Source organism: Canis aureus, chromosome 18 (assembly GCF_053574225.1).
Source record: "Canis aureus isolate CA01 chromosome 18, VMU_Caureus_v.1.0, whole genome shotgun sequence".
In the NCBI taxonomy this organism is placed as follows: domain Eukaryota; kingdom Metazoa; phylum Chordata; class Mammalia; order Carnivora; family Canidae; genus Canis; species Canis aureus.
In genome coordinates, this window is record NC_135628.1 from 29,844,205 (window position 1) to 29,861,627 (window position 17,423).

The window sequence follows — 17,423 nt, forward strand, 5'->3', positions numbered from 1 at the left end:
TGAATGCTTTTTAAAAGCAGAGTTATAAAATGTCTCATATTGAACCATGGCTATAAATACGGCCCATCCATAATAAGAACAATTACATATATTGTAAAATCACGTTTTTGAAGAGTTATTCATGTGGTAAAAATGTTACAGAATAGTATTTAATGAAGGGTGAGACATAAAATTGATGTAGAATGGACCCATTATTTAAAGAATTAAGCAAAACTAGTATTTGTAAGAATATAAAAACATTGGAAGTATTCATCTCTGTAGCAGAAAACTATGTCATCGTTTCTTTTTAAAAGATTTTATTTATTCATGAGAGACACACAAAGAGGGAGGCAGAGACACAGGCAGAGGGAGAAGCAGGCTCCTTGCAAGGAGGCTGATGCTGGACTCGATTCTGGATCCCAGGATTACACCCTGAGCCAAAGGCAGATGCTCAACGGCTGAGCCACCCAGGCATCCCTTCCATGTTCTTTCTAAAGAAATTCAAGTATACAGAATAAAAAGGGAAAAATTCTTTTTCTTCCAGCTCTGCCCAAGACTAATACAGAAATAATTAGAAAATATCATTCCCTTTCTATGTATTTATAAAGGTATATTATATAGACACAGCTCTTCTTAATGGTGAAAATATTCTTAAACTACATTTTCTTTTAATCATATATTATGAGCAACTTTTTGAGTCTACCTCATTCCCTCAGATGGCTTTATCATAATTTATTCCACTAGACAATTTAAAAATCTGTCCATTACAGTTTCATTATTAACAGAATGATCACTGCACATGTCTGTGGGCACACCTATAGAGTGGGTTCCAGAATGGAAGTGCTGAGTCAAAGAATATGAGATTTTTAAAGTGTTAATATTTATTGTAAGTTTTAGCTCTAAAGGTCGTGATTTATTTGCACATGCTTTGATTGAGCATCTTTCCATATTGTCTGCCCATTTTAATGGACTTTTCAGTCATTTTGGATTTTTTTTCACTTTTTCATTATTTATAGATGCTCTTTATGTTGATTATTTTTATCAAAAATATTTTCATCTAATCTGTTGAAACTCTGATCCCACATATATTTGGTATTTATTACTCATGTATGAATGCTTCAATATGAAAAAACGTGTTGACATTTTATAATCAGATTTTGTTTTTTTTTTTTTTGTTACGCTTTTCCCATGCCTGTTATGTAGGTATTTCCTACATTTTCTTTCAGTGTTTTCATTATTTTAACATTAAATCAAGACTTGTGACTATCCAGAAACTTTTATTTATTTTGTTAGTTTTAAAAATACTTAAGATGCTTTTTTCTTTTTATTTGAATATAGTTGACAAACAATATTACATTAGTTTCAGGTATACAGCATAGTGATTCAACTCAATACATTATGCCAAGCTTACAAGCGTAGCTACCATCTATCACCATACGCTATTACAATACAATTGACTGTATTCCCTATGTTGTACCTTTTATTCCGATGACTTACTCATTCCATAATTGGAAGCCTTTATCTCCCACTCCTCTCACCCATTTTGCCCATCTCCCACCCCTTGGCAACCATTTATTCTTTGTATTTATAGGTCTGTTTCTTGTTTTTGTTCATTTGTTTTGTTTTTTAGATTGCACGTATTAGTGAAATCATATGGTATTTGCCTTTGTCTGACTTATTTTATTTAGCATAATACCCTTCAACTCCATCCATGTTGTCACAAATGGCAAATATCTATATCTATGCCATATTGTCTTTATCTATTGATACAGTCCTTGCTATTTGAACATTTTCCCCCTCCATGCTTGCTTACCTTAAAATCACTATCTTAAATTGTTTGGAAAAAAATATTCTGTGCTAGAAAATGTTAAGTATTGAGTATCTTATCAGTGCTACTTTTTATAATTTAGAAAAGTGATTTTCTGGAGTCTCTAGATGTTTATTCATCTAGAAAAAGTGCTATTTAAAAAAAACACTTGCTTGAATTGTAGAGACATATTTTCATTATAATTTGACAGAAGAACATAGAGGAGAAAGAGTATTAGGTGTGGGACTCAGAAGATGGGACTTTTAGTTCTATCTTGGTCACTAACTTTAAGGCTTTGGACAACTCTGTGCCTTTCTAGCTCTGTGTGCTCACCTTTGATATAGTGAAAACAAAGTCAGGTATCCTCCAACACACTTTTTGTTGTTTCCCCAAGTTGAAGGGGAAAGTCTTTTACACATTGACATATAAAATTAAACATGATATATATGAAATAAGACATAAAACTTGACATAAAATTTTTATTACAAATTGCATGTCATTTTCAAAATTTTTACCTTTAATAAATCTATTTTTGTCAAAATATCAGATACAGATTTAACTTATTCCACTTCTGAAATATGCCATGTATCTTAATTGGCAGTCAGCACTTATCAAGTTAGATGGCCAAATTTATGTTCCAACTAAAATTTTCCATTTTTCTCAATTTAAACAAACACACTTGCATGTATTCTAGGATGTAACTACCATTTCATACTACTAATTTTTAGGTAGGGGGAAGAGGGGTAGCTAGATAACGGAGGCTTGTCATGAATTGATAGCCTGGAAGGTATCAGACCCCTCTCCCTTCAGGTTTTTGCATTTCTTTCAAACGTCTATCCTAGAAGAATAACACATTCTAGAATTGTCCCAGTACCAGCTGGTGTTCATCTCCAGGGCAGTGTACCATAATTAGATGAGGCATTAATACTTTCTTTTATAATACAGGGAAATTGTGAACAAGCAGACTACAAAAGAAATCTAGTTCGGAAGAGGGGCATCGCTCAGCAGAATTTCAAGGATAGACATACGTACAACCAGGGGTATTCTAATCACTTCAAGGTGCTGTAAAGCTCTTTCTTCCTGGCTTAGTTATTCAGTCATTATTCCTGTGTAATGAAAATGACATTCTCACATACAGAGGATTTTTTTCAAAAGGATCTATTCAAATTGATATTTCCCTATCCATTGTTGGGACAGAGAACTTGACAGTGCTCTAATGGGGAGAAAGGAATCAATCAAAGGCTGAGTGTTTAAAATACAGGAGGAAACCATCATGTTCAGATTTAGGTGTGTAGTTGTCATATGGAAAAGATTTCCTTTTCTTCCTGAGGACAAATAGATTGACTAGAAACCTGTCTTTTGATACAGGATGGTGACAGGACAATGATAAAGTTCTTTATACACTTAATTTGCTGAATGTTGTTTGGCATGTATCCTCCTTGTTTCAACTCTTATACTTAGATAAAATGTCTTGGAGATAACCATTGATTGCCCCAATAGCAACAGGTGCATTCCTTAAGTTTTTCAAGAGTTAAGAAAGAACCCTGTAACAAAACTATGAGCTTTCCCAAACAGTAAGATGTTTCCACATTGTTACTATTGAGGACAAGATAATTTAAAGACAAAACTCACCTAGTTATAAATATAAACAAAGATCTGTTTACATATGTATATCAATTACCCCTCCAAACAGGGAGGAAATAGTACTGAGAAAACATGAGAAGTGTGGAACTATATATTTACATACCTAATAATTATAAAATACTATCGCTTCATGGTATTAGTGCTAATGTGCATGTATTTTGGGTTGATTTCGCCCATCTAAGTACTAATCTGGCCCGACCTTGCTTAGCTTTTGAGATCAGACAAAATTGAGTGTGTTCAGGATGGTGTATGGCTGTGGACTTTTGGGTCAATTTCTATTGCAGTATGAAGAAGAATGAAATGTACTACTTATGATGGTGAAAGAAACAGAGTTGTTTCTATAGATGACAAATGTAACCATTCACAATTTTGGTTGGAGGGAAAAAGCATAATGATGAAAGGTCATCTGTGTAAAAAGTCATGTGCACTAAAGAAAGCTCTGAGAATAGAAGCCCAGATTTTTAAAAAGCCATTTATTTTAAAAAACTGGTTTGTCAAATCACATATACGAGCAGATACACAACTACCAAAGTGGCCCTGTAATAGACACCAGTGGGGCGTTCACCACACAGTACCTGAAAAATACAGCTAAAAAAGAGGAGTCTGTTGAGTATTTAATTTCAGATACCTACTTGACTCCTTGTTGAATGGCTTTAAGTTAGCATATAGTGAGTGAGAGGTAGAGTCCCAAGTATAATAGCTGATGCCTCAGGGCTCCATTTAAAAACAAAACAAAAACAAAAACCATTTCCCCCTCGGCATGAGGGAAACCTATCCTATTTTTTTTTTTCCTTTGTGAAAACAGAAGCCAAGTTTCTCTTCTCAAATGGTTCAGCATTCCCAGTAAAAGTGTTGTGTGGTAGCCTAGGTATTGTGCTTCTTGAGCCATCTAATTTTCTTCACCTTCCGATTCAGATTCTGGGGAGAGAAGAGAGAGAAAAGTCAGGTTTTTTATTAAGAGATTCCTTAAAAAAATAAGATAAAGATTTACTTATTTATTTTTAGAGAGAGAGAGAGCAAGCACGGGGGTGGGGGAGAGAGACTCATTAAGTCAACTCCCTGCTGGGCGCAGATCCTGACCAGGGCTCCATCTCACAACCCATGAGATCATGCCCCAAGCCAAAACTAAGAGCCAGAAGCCTAACTGATTGAGCCACCCAGGCACCTGTCCTTTTAAAAAAATTTTTATTAAGTAGTGCTCGCTTAGGCATCATATATACTAAAAAAAAAAAAAAAAAAAAATTAAATAAACTGTAGGCCAAACACGGGACTCCAACTCATGACCCTGAGTCAAATGCTCTGCCAAGTAAACCACCCAGATGTCCCCAGAGATTCCTTTAAATAAAGTCATGGAAGAGTTTCTAATCTGTCTCACACCCCAACCCCAACCTCCCAAAGAAATTTTCTTGCTACAGGCATGCATTTACTAGGGAAGAGAGTCACACGAGGGCAGTAGCAAACTGTTTTTTGCTTTTCAATGAACTTTGCCTTTCTAAAAATGTACCATACTCATACATATTATTCTTTCACTGAGTACTCCCATTGTAAGTACTAGTGAACTGGTTAAGGGGTTATAAAAACCTACATAATCCCATAATCAGTAAGGTAGCCAATTTTTCCCCCTTTCACAAAAGCCTGATGATTTATTCCATTGTCCCCCATTAGGATGGACAATTTAACAGGTTATCTTTTTTTTTAAACCATGTAGGACATTTCATTGCTTTCATTTCAGAAAGGAAGGCTAAGTTTGTAGGCAAGATGTTCGATATGGAAAATACCCTAAGGACTTTAGTTTTAGGAGAGCCAGAAAAACCTGTGGGAGAGGTAGATACCTTTAATTATAATGAGAAAGTGTCTGCTAAAATGGTTGTTAAATGGCATCATACCTTCTTCTGCGTTTTGTAGCCACTCAACGAATTTCTTCATCTGGTCAAGAAAGACACTTTTGCCTTTGGCAATGTGAGCCTCCTTGTACCATTTCAGTATTGCTTCTTCACTCAGTACATCAGCTGCAATTTCAAACCAAAGATTTCAAAGTTACTACATAAATGTCATTTTTAAAAAAATGTCATGTTTTAAAGCAATTTTTGTCTTATAATTTAATAGAAACCAATCACTTTAAAATACTAAAAGCTCTCTTATAAAACAAACCCATATCTGAAATGTATCAAGATGAAAAGGAATCAAGCTCATTTCCATATAGCAAGCACAGTGCTGTATTTTGGGAGTTAGTTTAGCAAATACTTAAGTGATGATGATGATGATGATGATGATGATATACCCCATCAGGCATGATATATTGCAGGCTCATCTGTGAGTCACTACTGGGACTTGGAAATCTTTCCCAGTGCTAATTTGCTGGTAGGAAAGTGGGTTATTTTGTAATTTTGCAAATGAATCAGCAATTCCAGCAATTCAGAACACTCTGTGTTCTGCCAACTTCAAACACGTCTTGATTAAGCAGTAACCTCAAATGACTGGTCTTTTAAGAGGATTTACTCTCTTAGGAGAGAAAAAAAAAAGGCAAATAAAAACACATAAGTAGAATATAATAGTGCTATTAACAAACAAGTATGAAGATGAGCTATCTGGGTGTATCATAGGACCAATATACATGTTACTCAAAATTCTACATTTATTCTATCACAAAGTCATGAATTTCTTATAATATCCTAAATCACAAGAGCAATGTTTTCTTTGTACTCCATTAAGAGAAAAACAGGGACATTAGGTAGACTCTTATAGGTTTCTAGCAAAAAGCATTATCTATTAACTACTCTACCTTAAATTCTAAATCCCACAGATGTGCCATGAAACCCTCAAGTTACCACTAATTTAGACTACTTAATGTTAAGAACAGGAAGGAGAATATGAAAATAATGGTCTATGTATTTTGCCAACATTCCAATGGGTTGTCTTTTGGGATTTCAGGGTAAGAAATGAGATGGGAAGCAGATAAAAAGAATTTATTATTGTCCCCAACACCCACCCAATCCATTAGAAATGCTGATAAATCACACTAATGAGGTTTTGCAGTTAAAATATAATTTTAACTTAAAAAAACAAGCAAAATAATTTGATATTGTTTTCTTTGAAAACATCACTAATGTTTTCATAACCCAAACTGGAAGTCCTTTTCAAAATTAATTGGTTTGAATTCAGTGGAAGAGAGTGAATTGACTAAAAATGCACACAACTGATTGTAGAAAATATCAAGTTTGTTTTCCTTATTTTCATCATTAAATACACTACATTTTGCAAGGGAAGAAGAAAGTCTGGATTTACTCATTCATAAAAGCTGGGTGTAAAAATCATAATCAAGAGTCCTATAGAATTACTCTTAGCATCTCATCTTTTCGCTCCCATTCCCAGCTCCTACTCTTCTCTCACAATGATAAAAAGACTTTGGCCATTTGCCATCAAAGCCCAGTGTTTGCAGAGGTGAGGAGCAGACAGTTCATACATAGCCCAAGGACATGACTTGTTCTTGTGCAAGGCTGCTTTGCAGATTTTTCAAGAACACTTATTGACTCAAACATGGATTTTTTAGTCCTTTTTAGAGAATTTGTTTTTATGACATTTTTTAAGAGGCTTATGATTTAGATCACTCAATTTCCAAACTGTTTTGGTCATGCTTTCCTATCAGATCACTTAGCATGTAAATCTAACATATGTATTTTTTTTTTTTACAGGCAAGCACTACAGAACTATTATTATAAAATAAACAGATTTTAAAATGTAACAAACACATAGAGAAATGCTATTTTATCTCCTTACTTTAATGAACTATGTGTGATGCAATGCTCATGTTGGAAAGCTGATGGAGACTGCACTTTTTCCCTCAGGTTTTCCTTCTGAAGATTAAGAGCTCCTCCGTGCATTTTATTGCCCCACAGAGGCTGCAAGAGGCCATGTCACTATTAAAATGCTGGTCAAACAGACACTGAATCACTAGGTAAAACTTATCAGAAGCACTGTCCACAGAAAGTGAGACAAACTGCAAAGTTGAGTTCCTAGAAGAGCCTAATTTAGTAATGAATACTTGCTGCAAGACCAAATTTCTAGTACCAGGGAAGAAATAATAAAGAGGGGGCAAAAACAACTACACAGGACAGCTTAGGAAGCAAAAGCACAGACATCAAAAAGTTGAAGAAACTCAACGTTTGTTTAGTGAAAGGCCTAATCTAAAGAGGAAAGAACTTCCTGAGGTACAAAGAGAGAACTTCCTCCCCTACTAAGGAAAAGTGGGGAGAGGAGTTCATTAACGCTGAAGAACAACAGTGTTTGTCGGGATCTCCCAGAAATGCCTGCTAGGAATAGAATATCAGTAAAAGTACAGTAAGAAAAACATTCTACAAGTGCATGTAGAATTCTCTCAGATTACAAAATATCTTCTTCCATTCTATCTGGCTTAATACTATGTGCCTCTAACATCCTATCTCACTTCTCATCCTCCTCTGTGTGAGTCTTATTTTAGAAATGAAATGGTGACTTTAATTCTTGGTTTTCTTCTACACTCTAAAATTTAGGATCTATTCTGTTCATCGTCTCATTCCCAGCATTTAATGGAAGATCTGCCATCTACTACGCATTCAATAAATGTATGATGCACAAATAAACCTGATGAGAAAAACTACATATTTCTCAATTTGCAGAGTTATAATTTAAATGCTGGGTTTTCACTAGGATCAAAGAGAGAAGACTGTACAAGTGGTCTGAGAATGGCAAAGCTGTAAGAAAGATTACTTAGATATTTACGTTAAATCTCATGTCACTTGCGGGGGTGCCTGGGTGGCTCAGTGGGTTAAGTGTCCCACTCTTGGTTTTGGCTCAGGTCAGGATTTCAGGGTTGTGGGATTGAGCCCTTTGTCAGGCTCCCTGCTCAGCATGGAGTCAGCTTAAGATTCTTTCTCCCTCTCTCTCTGCCCCTCCTCCCCACTTGTGAACTCTTGTATGTGCTCTCTCCCTAAAATAAATAAATAAAATCTGGGGATCCCTGGGTGGCTCAGCGGTTTCGCGCCTGCCTTTGGCCCAGGGCGCGATCCTGGAGTCCCGGGATCGAGTCCCGCGTCGGGCTCCCGGAAGGAGCCTGTTTCTCCCTCTGCCTGTGTCTCTGCCTCTCTCTCTCTCTCTCTCATAAATAAATAAAAATAAATCTTAAAAAAAAAAAAAAAAAAATAAATAAATAAATAAATAAATAAAATCTTAAAAAATATATATTAAAAACAGAAACCCAAAACGATGTCACTTAAAACTTATGAAGTTCATTATTTTAGGGATGTCACATAGACATACAAGTCAAAAATAATTTACCTTAAGAATGCTATGGTGAGAAGGCCACTCACCTTTTTTTAGGATGAGAAAAGAAAGTTTCTTTCACAAAAATGTGCATGAGGGACAGAACTTAACCTCAGAAATATCTGCAAACCACACAATCCATGATAGAGGTACTAACAGGGTTTGAGAAGGGAGTTTTATATTTTTCAGATCTACATGCTGAGAATATGGGTACGTAGCTTTGGGACAAAAGGAAGAGAAATTATTTTAAGAGGTGACTAATGTCTGAAAATTAGTGATGGGCTTACTATCTTACTATTTTTCTTACTGCATAGAAATGTAAAAATCTAGATTTTAATACTGAAAGTGAATCTTAACTTAATGACCAATCCCTACTTTTTCTTTCATTCCAGAAGAGCACTATTATTTATAGTTTATTCACTTTCACTCCCTTGTTATTTACATGTTTGAAAAAAAAATCTTTCAATTTGGCATTCATTTAAAAATAATTAAGTTTGTCAAGGAGACAGGGCAAATCATACCCCCAAGTGTCTGTTATCCTCACATTCTAGAAACATTCTAGAAATAAAGGGAAGGTATGTGTGTATATTAACAGAGAGATTAAAAGTGAAAGGAGAAATTATTTATTTCTATTACATTTTTAAAAACCTGCTTTAAAGCAAAATATTCCTTACAATAAATAAAGGGAATCCACATTACTACATAAAAGAAGCAAAAGAGATACTATTTGGTATTTGTTGAATGTGTGTGTGTACATGGAATTAAACAGAAGTATAATCTTGGAGCATGCATGTTCTTATAGTTCATAGAATTTGTCAGTTCTGGCATTTTGTAACTCTTTAGACCACTGGTCCTGACCAACAGTCACAGCATCACCTGGAAATGTGTTAAAATGCAAATTTGTTGGGCCTGAACTTGGACCTTCTGAACCAGAATCTCTGGGGAATCTGTTTTAATAAGCTCTCTAGGTGATTCATATGCACAGTAGCACTGGGGAAGAGAGTGCTTTAATACATACACACTATTCCTGAAGCATTTCGAGGCATATGAAATACAGAATAAGAATATCCAAGTCCTCGTAAAACAAAAAATGTACATTTCCTGGTGCACAGATGTTTGTTGGATAAAATTAGGTCGAATAAAAAACCACTATCCAAAAAAAGGTAAGAAGGTAAACACTAACTCTTAATAGTAGGGTGGAAAGATCATTCCTCGGGGATTCCATGTTTCCAAGAGGAAAAAAAAAAATCTAATTATTTCATCCAGTATAATAGCCTATCTGTATAATTTTGTGGGAAATTATGAAACTACCTAGGAAATAACACTTAGTTTTCATTCCTCAGTGATGTATTTTCGGTTTCCATTTTATGGTTTCCTGATTTCATTCACGAAAATAACTAAGCCATAATAAAACTGACGTTGACACCTTCCTGTGTTCCCTTGGGTTCGCTCATACTTTCCACAGACCTGACTTTTAACTACTTAAAACCTGACCACCTAGTTAATCAATGGCCTTAGGAAGAGCTATTGCTTTTTTTTTTTTCTTCTTGGTATCCACTTCTTTGTTAATTTTATAATTCCAGGTCTCTGTTTTTTTGCATGTGGAGATGAAGAATAAGAAATCACTCAAAGCATCCAGTTTTGTTGTCAATAGATGTTATAAGGAGTACAGTGGGAAAGAATGTTGACATTAATGGTTAAAATGAGAAATCTGAAAAAGAATTTTAATAGATGCCATTACTGACAGAGTAGTACGTGTACATGTGTGTGTGTGTGTGTGTGTGTGAAAATCAAGTTCAATAATAAAATGAAGTGCTCCTGCAGATAAGGCTCAAACAGTATGTCTCTGTTACAAAAAGATTTGGTTAGTTGGGTTAGCTTTTTTTTTTAATATAAATTCATTTTTTATTGGTGTTCAATTTGCCAACACCCAGAATAACACCCAGTGCTCATCCCGTCAAGTGCCCACCTCAGTGCCCATCACCCAGTCACCCCCACCACCCCCCGCCCACCTCCCCTTCCACCACCCCCAGTTCGCTTCAGTTGGGTTAGCTCTTAAGTGACAAGAAAGTAAACTGTGTGCTTAGGCTAGTAGTTTACAAACAGTTTGCTTTTCTGTAGGGGATAATCCTGGCCACTCACAAAGCAAATGTGAAACCTGTCTCCGAGGTCTCTCTCTACCAGCTTACAGTGAAGTGAGCAATGGTAGTGTGGACAGAGTGGCCACGGGCTGGGTGTGCACGGTTTCTCTTTCTTGGCTACTGGGTACCGCAGGTGGGTAGCCATATGACCCTCAGGTTGGGTTCTGATGGGTCACCTTGGGCATCCTCTAAGCCCTAGTTTTAGGACGTCGATATCTCCTGACACCATGTCCAAGAGGACCTAATTCAGATCTGGCCAGAGAAACACACCAAGTACTGAACTTCAAATGGGACGTGTAAGCACATACTCCTACTGATATAAAAATTGTGCTGAATACCCTCATGCTGAGAAAGTAAAATATTACCCAAACACTTGTAGCCAAGATATGTGCATCGAAGAATCTGGATAATTAGAACTCTGTGAAATGCTATTTTAAAAATAGCTATTAATCAATAATATAAAATTCTTACACTCCACATGTCCAAATTATCATTCAAAATAGACAAATTTAAAAACGCATAGAAAGGAAAAGAAACATTTAGTTGATGTTAATCATTTTATAATGTTCAAAATGTATCATTTCTTAGGTGCTCCTTCTTCCCCCCATAAAACTATGTGAACTCAGACCAAAGAATAGCCCAGGATCATTTTTTGTATACTACAGGTATAGAAAATGAGATCAGTTAACACTCTAATAGTGTTCACTTATTAAAGGCAGTGCTAGTTGTCATGACAACCTAATCCTTCCAAATACAATGAAAAGACAGTAAAGTGTAAATTCTAAAAATAATCATTTCCATGAAGAACAGGAGAATGGCTGGACCAGATAATTAAAATACAAAGTAAAAAGCTAATTATTTCAGTAATTTTAGTCAGCTTTTTAGCATCTGAGCAGGTCTGAATATACTACAGGCAGCCCTCAGTAGTCACTGTTATTAGAGCTAATCCTTAAAATTCAAAAGCAGACCTCATTACTTTATGTTAGTACAATCTTTTTCACCATCCCTCCCCACCCAAAATAATAACCAGTTTATCATCAGCCTTCTGGCAATGGGCCCAGGGGCCTAATCATGCCTATATGGCATTTGCACTTTCTCTTTTCACATAATATGGTTGCCTCACTAAAACTTGCAAAAATTAGCATGAACCCCATTTCCCCCTTTGCCTCCCCCAACCCTGTGCTGGGCCTCAAAGAGCTTCAACAAAACATGGAAACGTTGTAGAGTAACATGGACAGATACCTTTATAAAAGAGAACCACGATCTTCTGAAAAGCTTTCATGAAATGGATGTTGTCGTAACAGTATTCTTGAACCTTCTGGAGGAGGATCAGTTCTGACTGGCCCTGGGAACTAAACACAGCCAGCAGTGGAGCATATTGCTGGAACAGAAGTGGGGAATAAGACCAACCATTAATTTTCATGGGAAGTACAGGGCCAACAATACTTGAATCACAGCTGGAATCTGGGGGTTTGCTTAGAAAGCATTTACTTTTAGGATTATAACAGTGTCCAATCAGAATTTATCTTTTATCTTAGCGTCATATCAGATTTCTTCACAGCACCCACTAAAAGAAGAAGAGATCAAATATGAAATTCTGACTTTATTAAAGGCCATGTACTATGTCATCTACTGGGCACTATAAAAAGAAAATAGAGTGAGGTCTTGGAGTGGCCACATTCGGTATTGGTGGAGTGTGGAGTTTTCTTTTCCATATATCCCGGACCCCCCTCACAGGTCATCTTTGTGGTTTTGTTCATTTTGTTCATATTGCTCCCTTTGTCCCAATTGTCCCTGGTTTCCGGTCCCTGATGTATAGCCACCGTTTTTTCTTAAGACCTAACTAACCCCATTCACAAATTTCCTCCAAGGAGCCCTCCCGGATCAAGTTAACCTGCAGATTTTACTCACTGCTCTGTTCTAAACCCTGAGAGTTCTTTAATTTACATTCTACCTAATTTCTACTAGGTAGTTTTTGACTTACTAGTTCAAATGTAAACTCTGAAGGAAGGATCTAAGTCTTTCACTCATCTTAATATAGGTTTATAGGGAGTAAACAAGCAAAAACATGTATCCATGAAAAAAACATGCAATTTACACAATGAATTGACTTCCGACCAGACACTTCTCAAATTCTAATGCCAATCAGTAGTCTACTTAAAATTACCAAGAATTTTTGTCATGTAGAAAGAAAAAAACAAAAACAAAAACAAAACAATAGTTAGGCCATATTTTTCTTTAAATACTGAATATGATTATTCTGTGAATTTTCTGACATTGTGTTTATTTTTTTAAGGTTATTTATTTATTTATTTGAGAGCAAGAGAGCATAAGCAGGAGGAGGGGCAGAGGGAGAGGAAGAAGGAAACTCCCCACTAAACAGGAAGCCCGACACGGAGCTTGATCCCAGGACTCTGGGATCATGACCTGAGCCAAAGGCAGACGCTTAACTAACGGAGCCACCAAGGTGCCCCCGACATTGTGTTTAGTAAGAATTTACTCTTTGATATTTCATAGGCCCTTACCTCTGAGACATTTTAGATAATGGCAAATTTGAAATCAAAACAAAACAAAATAAACCCACAACAACAACAAAATCAAAGAAAAAAAATGGACATCTATCTTTGGCCTAAACCTGGGTGAAGTGCAGTTAGAACCCATGTGTCAAATGTAGAGTTGACAGCTGCCATAGGTCTGCAGCCACGACTGTGCCCTCTTGAGTCTGTACCTTCAGGTGCTTAAGGGCCTGCTCCGCAACCAGTTCTTCCTTCTTGTTCCATTCAACAGCATTCATTATACAGGTCCACAGAAGTCCAATCACTGCTGTCTCTGGAAGATCATTCCTCTTCATTTCTTCTTTGACGTAGAGCACCACCTACATTTCAGGGAGGAAGGGGTCAAAGAGGAACAGGCAGATAGGAGGCTCCCTCTCACTGTGCCTGGTCAGTAAAAGGTTTTGGGTGGATAAATATTCTGCTCAGTCCCTCTTTTCCTGGGACATATTCTCAGAGGACAAGAGGGAGGAAAAACACAATGATGTGTTCTCGAAGCAGATTTATTTTTAGTCCAAAAATTAATAGGCTCAGCTCTGGCCAGGAGTTGCTGGGTAGTAAGAAATAAGAGGGAATCTTTGTTCCTTAGGAGTTAATTCTTTTACATGCAGCAACCCCCCTTGGGTCCGGCAGAGCAGATTACGTGGGCCAATTTGATTCTCTCATGGGGTTTCAAACAAGGGGATGGAGCCGGGACTCTTTTCCTCCGATCCTCAACTCTCAACTTTAAACCCGTTGATGAATGATGTCTTGGGTTTGTGCAAGTCCATTCACTATAATTTATTCCTTAATGATTATTTCTGATGACCCTGATTCCCCATGTGAATAAACTGTAAAGTGCAGAGGCAATTTTTTTAATATGATACATATTAATCCAACAACAACAGACAGGTTATTTTCTCCCTTAGAATCATGTTTAAATATGCAAATTTATCCTCCAATCAGATGGCCTGGAATAAAAGGTCTGCCTAGCTTAATCAAACTTGTTTAGAAAAGTCTTTTCCCTTTTGAAATATAATCATAAAGACAGTGATGAAACACCATAATCTCTATCAAGTATACTACTGCTTTGTGAATAGCACAACTCTCGCCTGGTCCCCACTTATCAGTGAATATCATAGTTTTCTTTCCTCCTGGCTGGTGTCATAAATGGGTTAAGTGGCCTTAGAGAAGAGAGGGGACTGGGAGGTCCCAGTGCCTGAGCTGGCTGGAGGAAGCTGCCAAGATAGGTGACATCCTTGCATCCAGAAGCATCACAGTGTTATGATGTTGGTTTTGCTTTTTTTTCCTCCATCGAAAAGTCATGTTCAAGTTCTTACTTGGAGAAATGTTCCTGAATACATTACTGACCTTACTGCCGTGAGACTTAGAAATATTTTTGTCACAACACCTCCATCTGCTGGATAGCATTGGTCCAGAATTCTCCAGCCACATAAGGTACAGTGTGGGGCTTAGAGCACAGAGTGCTAAGCATTTGGGACTTGGAAGTGAATGGCAAAAGGAAAGGACTTGATTTAATTTTGGATTATCATGTAAAAACTGTTAAAGTTCAAATAGGAGGTTTTCTTCAGATGGGAGTTTTTTTTTTTTTTTTTTTTTTTAAGATTTTATTTATTTATTCACGAGAGACACACACACAGAGAGGCAGAGACACAGGTAAAGGGAGAAGCAGGCTCCATGCAGGGACTCGATCTCGGGATCATGCCCTGAGTCAAAGGTAGAGGCTCAACCGTTGAGCCACCCAGGTGTCCCAGATGGTAAATTTTTTAAAAATTAAAAATATACAGTCACAGTTATACAAACTACCATTATAAAAAAAGGTAGTATTTACATTTACAGGGATACACAGCTATTGCGAGTATGATCAAATAAGCCACTGGCCCAACTGCTCTTTTCCCAAGATATAAATTAAAAAACCATCAAAATTTTTTGTCTTAAAATAAAAAAAACCCCTACATATTCATACCCAGTGATCCCTGAAATACCCAGTGTTGATTTCAATTTTTTTTAAAAATTTTTAAAAAATTTATTTATTTATGATAGTCACACACAGAGAGAGAGAGAGAGAGAGAGAGAGAGGCAGAGACACAGGCAGAGGGAGAAGCAGGCTCCATGCACCGGGAGCCCGATGTGGGATTCGATCCCGGGTCTCCAGGATCGCGCCCTGGGCCAAAGGCAGGCGCCAAACTGCTGCGCCACCCAGGGATCCCCCAGTGTTGATTTCAAATACTAACCATATACTTAGCCATATTATATTATCTGCGATAAAATGGAAAACCCACTCTATAATGGTGTATATGGAGTGGATGGCAACTCTATTTAACAGATGAACTATTCGGCTAATCACAGTAGCCTGATAAAATAAATCACTTGCGTGGAAATGACCATCAATTTCTGGAACATGCTAGAGGATTCTGAATCAAAACTTTGCAATTATGCTAGTTTAAATGGTATAAACAAATACATAAAATTCACAGAAGTAAAAAAGGAAGTCTCCTTCAGGAAGGTCAAGTCTGTGCCACATGATGTTACTGCTCCCATTCATGTGTTTTGCAGTGATACAAGCCGATGGTTTCCTACCTCCTTGATTGGGCATTCCTGAGAAAGACGCTCCTGGAGCTCCTTCTGCAGCTCCTTCCTGGTGCCCAGGGACTGCTGGACTCGGAGGAAGTCGGAAAGCTCCTTTAGGCCTGCGTCAGTGAAGTATTTAGCAAAATGATCCACGCTCTGCCTATTAACTGGAAAGAGTTCCTGAAAGACAAAAGGACAAAGACTATTAAACAAAAAACTATTCATATTTCAGTAAGCATAAAGGACATTTTCATATTAAAATAGCACTCAGGCCATCTCATATTTGGAAGACCAGAACAAAGGATGATTGTCAAAAGAACAAATCTTGGGTATATTTCTTGAGCATTCGCTAAGCACCTTCTAAAATTAGGCAGTTTTATAGAAAAAGAGAAAAAAATGCTAACCAACTTCTATAAACTGGCTTCACTCATTGTGAACCAATATTTACTATCTCTTTCACTTTAATCAAAGTGTAGCATGTATGAATACAGAAGTAAACTTGCTAAATTAAATGCAAATAATATGATAACTTAGGAGTTAAAAGGCAAAAGCCAGTTTTGATACTGCTGAGATGTCTTGAGATAACATTAGAAAAACAACATTGACTATTATCTCAAGAACCTCTATTCACATTCTGAGAAAATGCTGCTATTATTCTAATACTAGCTTGGAGCGAAAGAAAATTTTTGTCTATTAATGATGGTGGCTCTAAATTAAGTCACAGCAAGATCTAATCTAAACCAACCCTATCAACTCTTCAGTTCATTACATAATTCTGTTGGAAATTTTTAAAGAGAGCAGTATACCATGGCTGCTTGCATATTTTTACCTCATTTCCATTTTACCTTACACAGCTTGGCAGAGTCTCAGTAACACTTAGTCATGTTCTAATCCTGTGTGACTTTAACACCCAACTAAGATATTAAGACAGTTTTTAAAACTCTCACATTTTTCAGACTGCTGCAGTCTAAAAAAATAGATCCAAACTTTCATGGTGGTTAGATTTGCATATGTATGGTCAACGGGCTATATTGCTCCAGTAAAAATCTCGGTGGAAAAATCTGTAACTGGTTTGCCACCAGGTAGAGGGACAGAGCCAAAGCCTTCTATGACATGACTCAAATTTCAATATTCTCTATATCATCATCCCCAAACTTGTCTTGTTGAGTTCCGAGTTTCAAAATGTCAGAAGAGTTGATGGGAGCAGCTATTAAACACATATTCAGAGCAGCCCCGGTGGCTCAGTGGTTTAGCGCCTGCCTTCAGCCCAGGGTGTGATCCTGGAAGACCGGGGATCAAGTCCCACATCAGGTTCCCCACAGGGAGCCTGCTCCTCCCTCTGCCTGTGTCTCTGCCTCTCTCTCTGTCTCTCATGAATAAATAAATAAAATCTTTAAAATAAACAAACAAACAAACAAACAAACACATATT

At 36.9% G+C, this 17,423-nt stretch overlaps 1 protein-coding gene across 3 annotated transcripts in view; it reads right to left on the reverse strand.

The window, feature by feature from the left end:
* Positions 1 to 3,886: 3,886 nt before the first annotated feature.
* The window catches only part of BZW2 (basic leucine zipper and W2 domains 2), a 63,086-nt gene continuing 49,549 nt past the window's right edge, over positions 3,887 to 17,423 (reverse strand). For all 3 annotated transcript variants that reach the window (XM_077856664.1, XM_077856663.1, XM_077856662.1), the window contains 5 exons: positions 16,002 to 16,172; positions 13,598 to 13,744; positions 12,112 to 12,250; positions 5,317 to 5,439; positions 3,887 to 4,348 (listed from right to left, as the gene is read on the reverse strand). In XM_077856664.1, the coding sequence (XP_077712790.1) occupies positions 4,320 to 4,348; positions 5,317 to 5,439; positions 12,112 to 12,250; positions 13,598 to 13,744; positions 16,002 to 16,172 (609 nt within the window). In that variant the 3' untranslated portion in view covers positions 3,887 to 4,319. The remainder of the gene's footprint in view (positions 4,349 to 5,316; positions 5,440 to 12,111; positions 12,251 to 13,597; positions 13,745 to 16,001; positions 16,173 to 17,423) is intronic.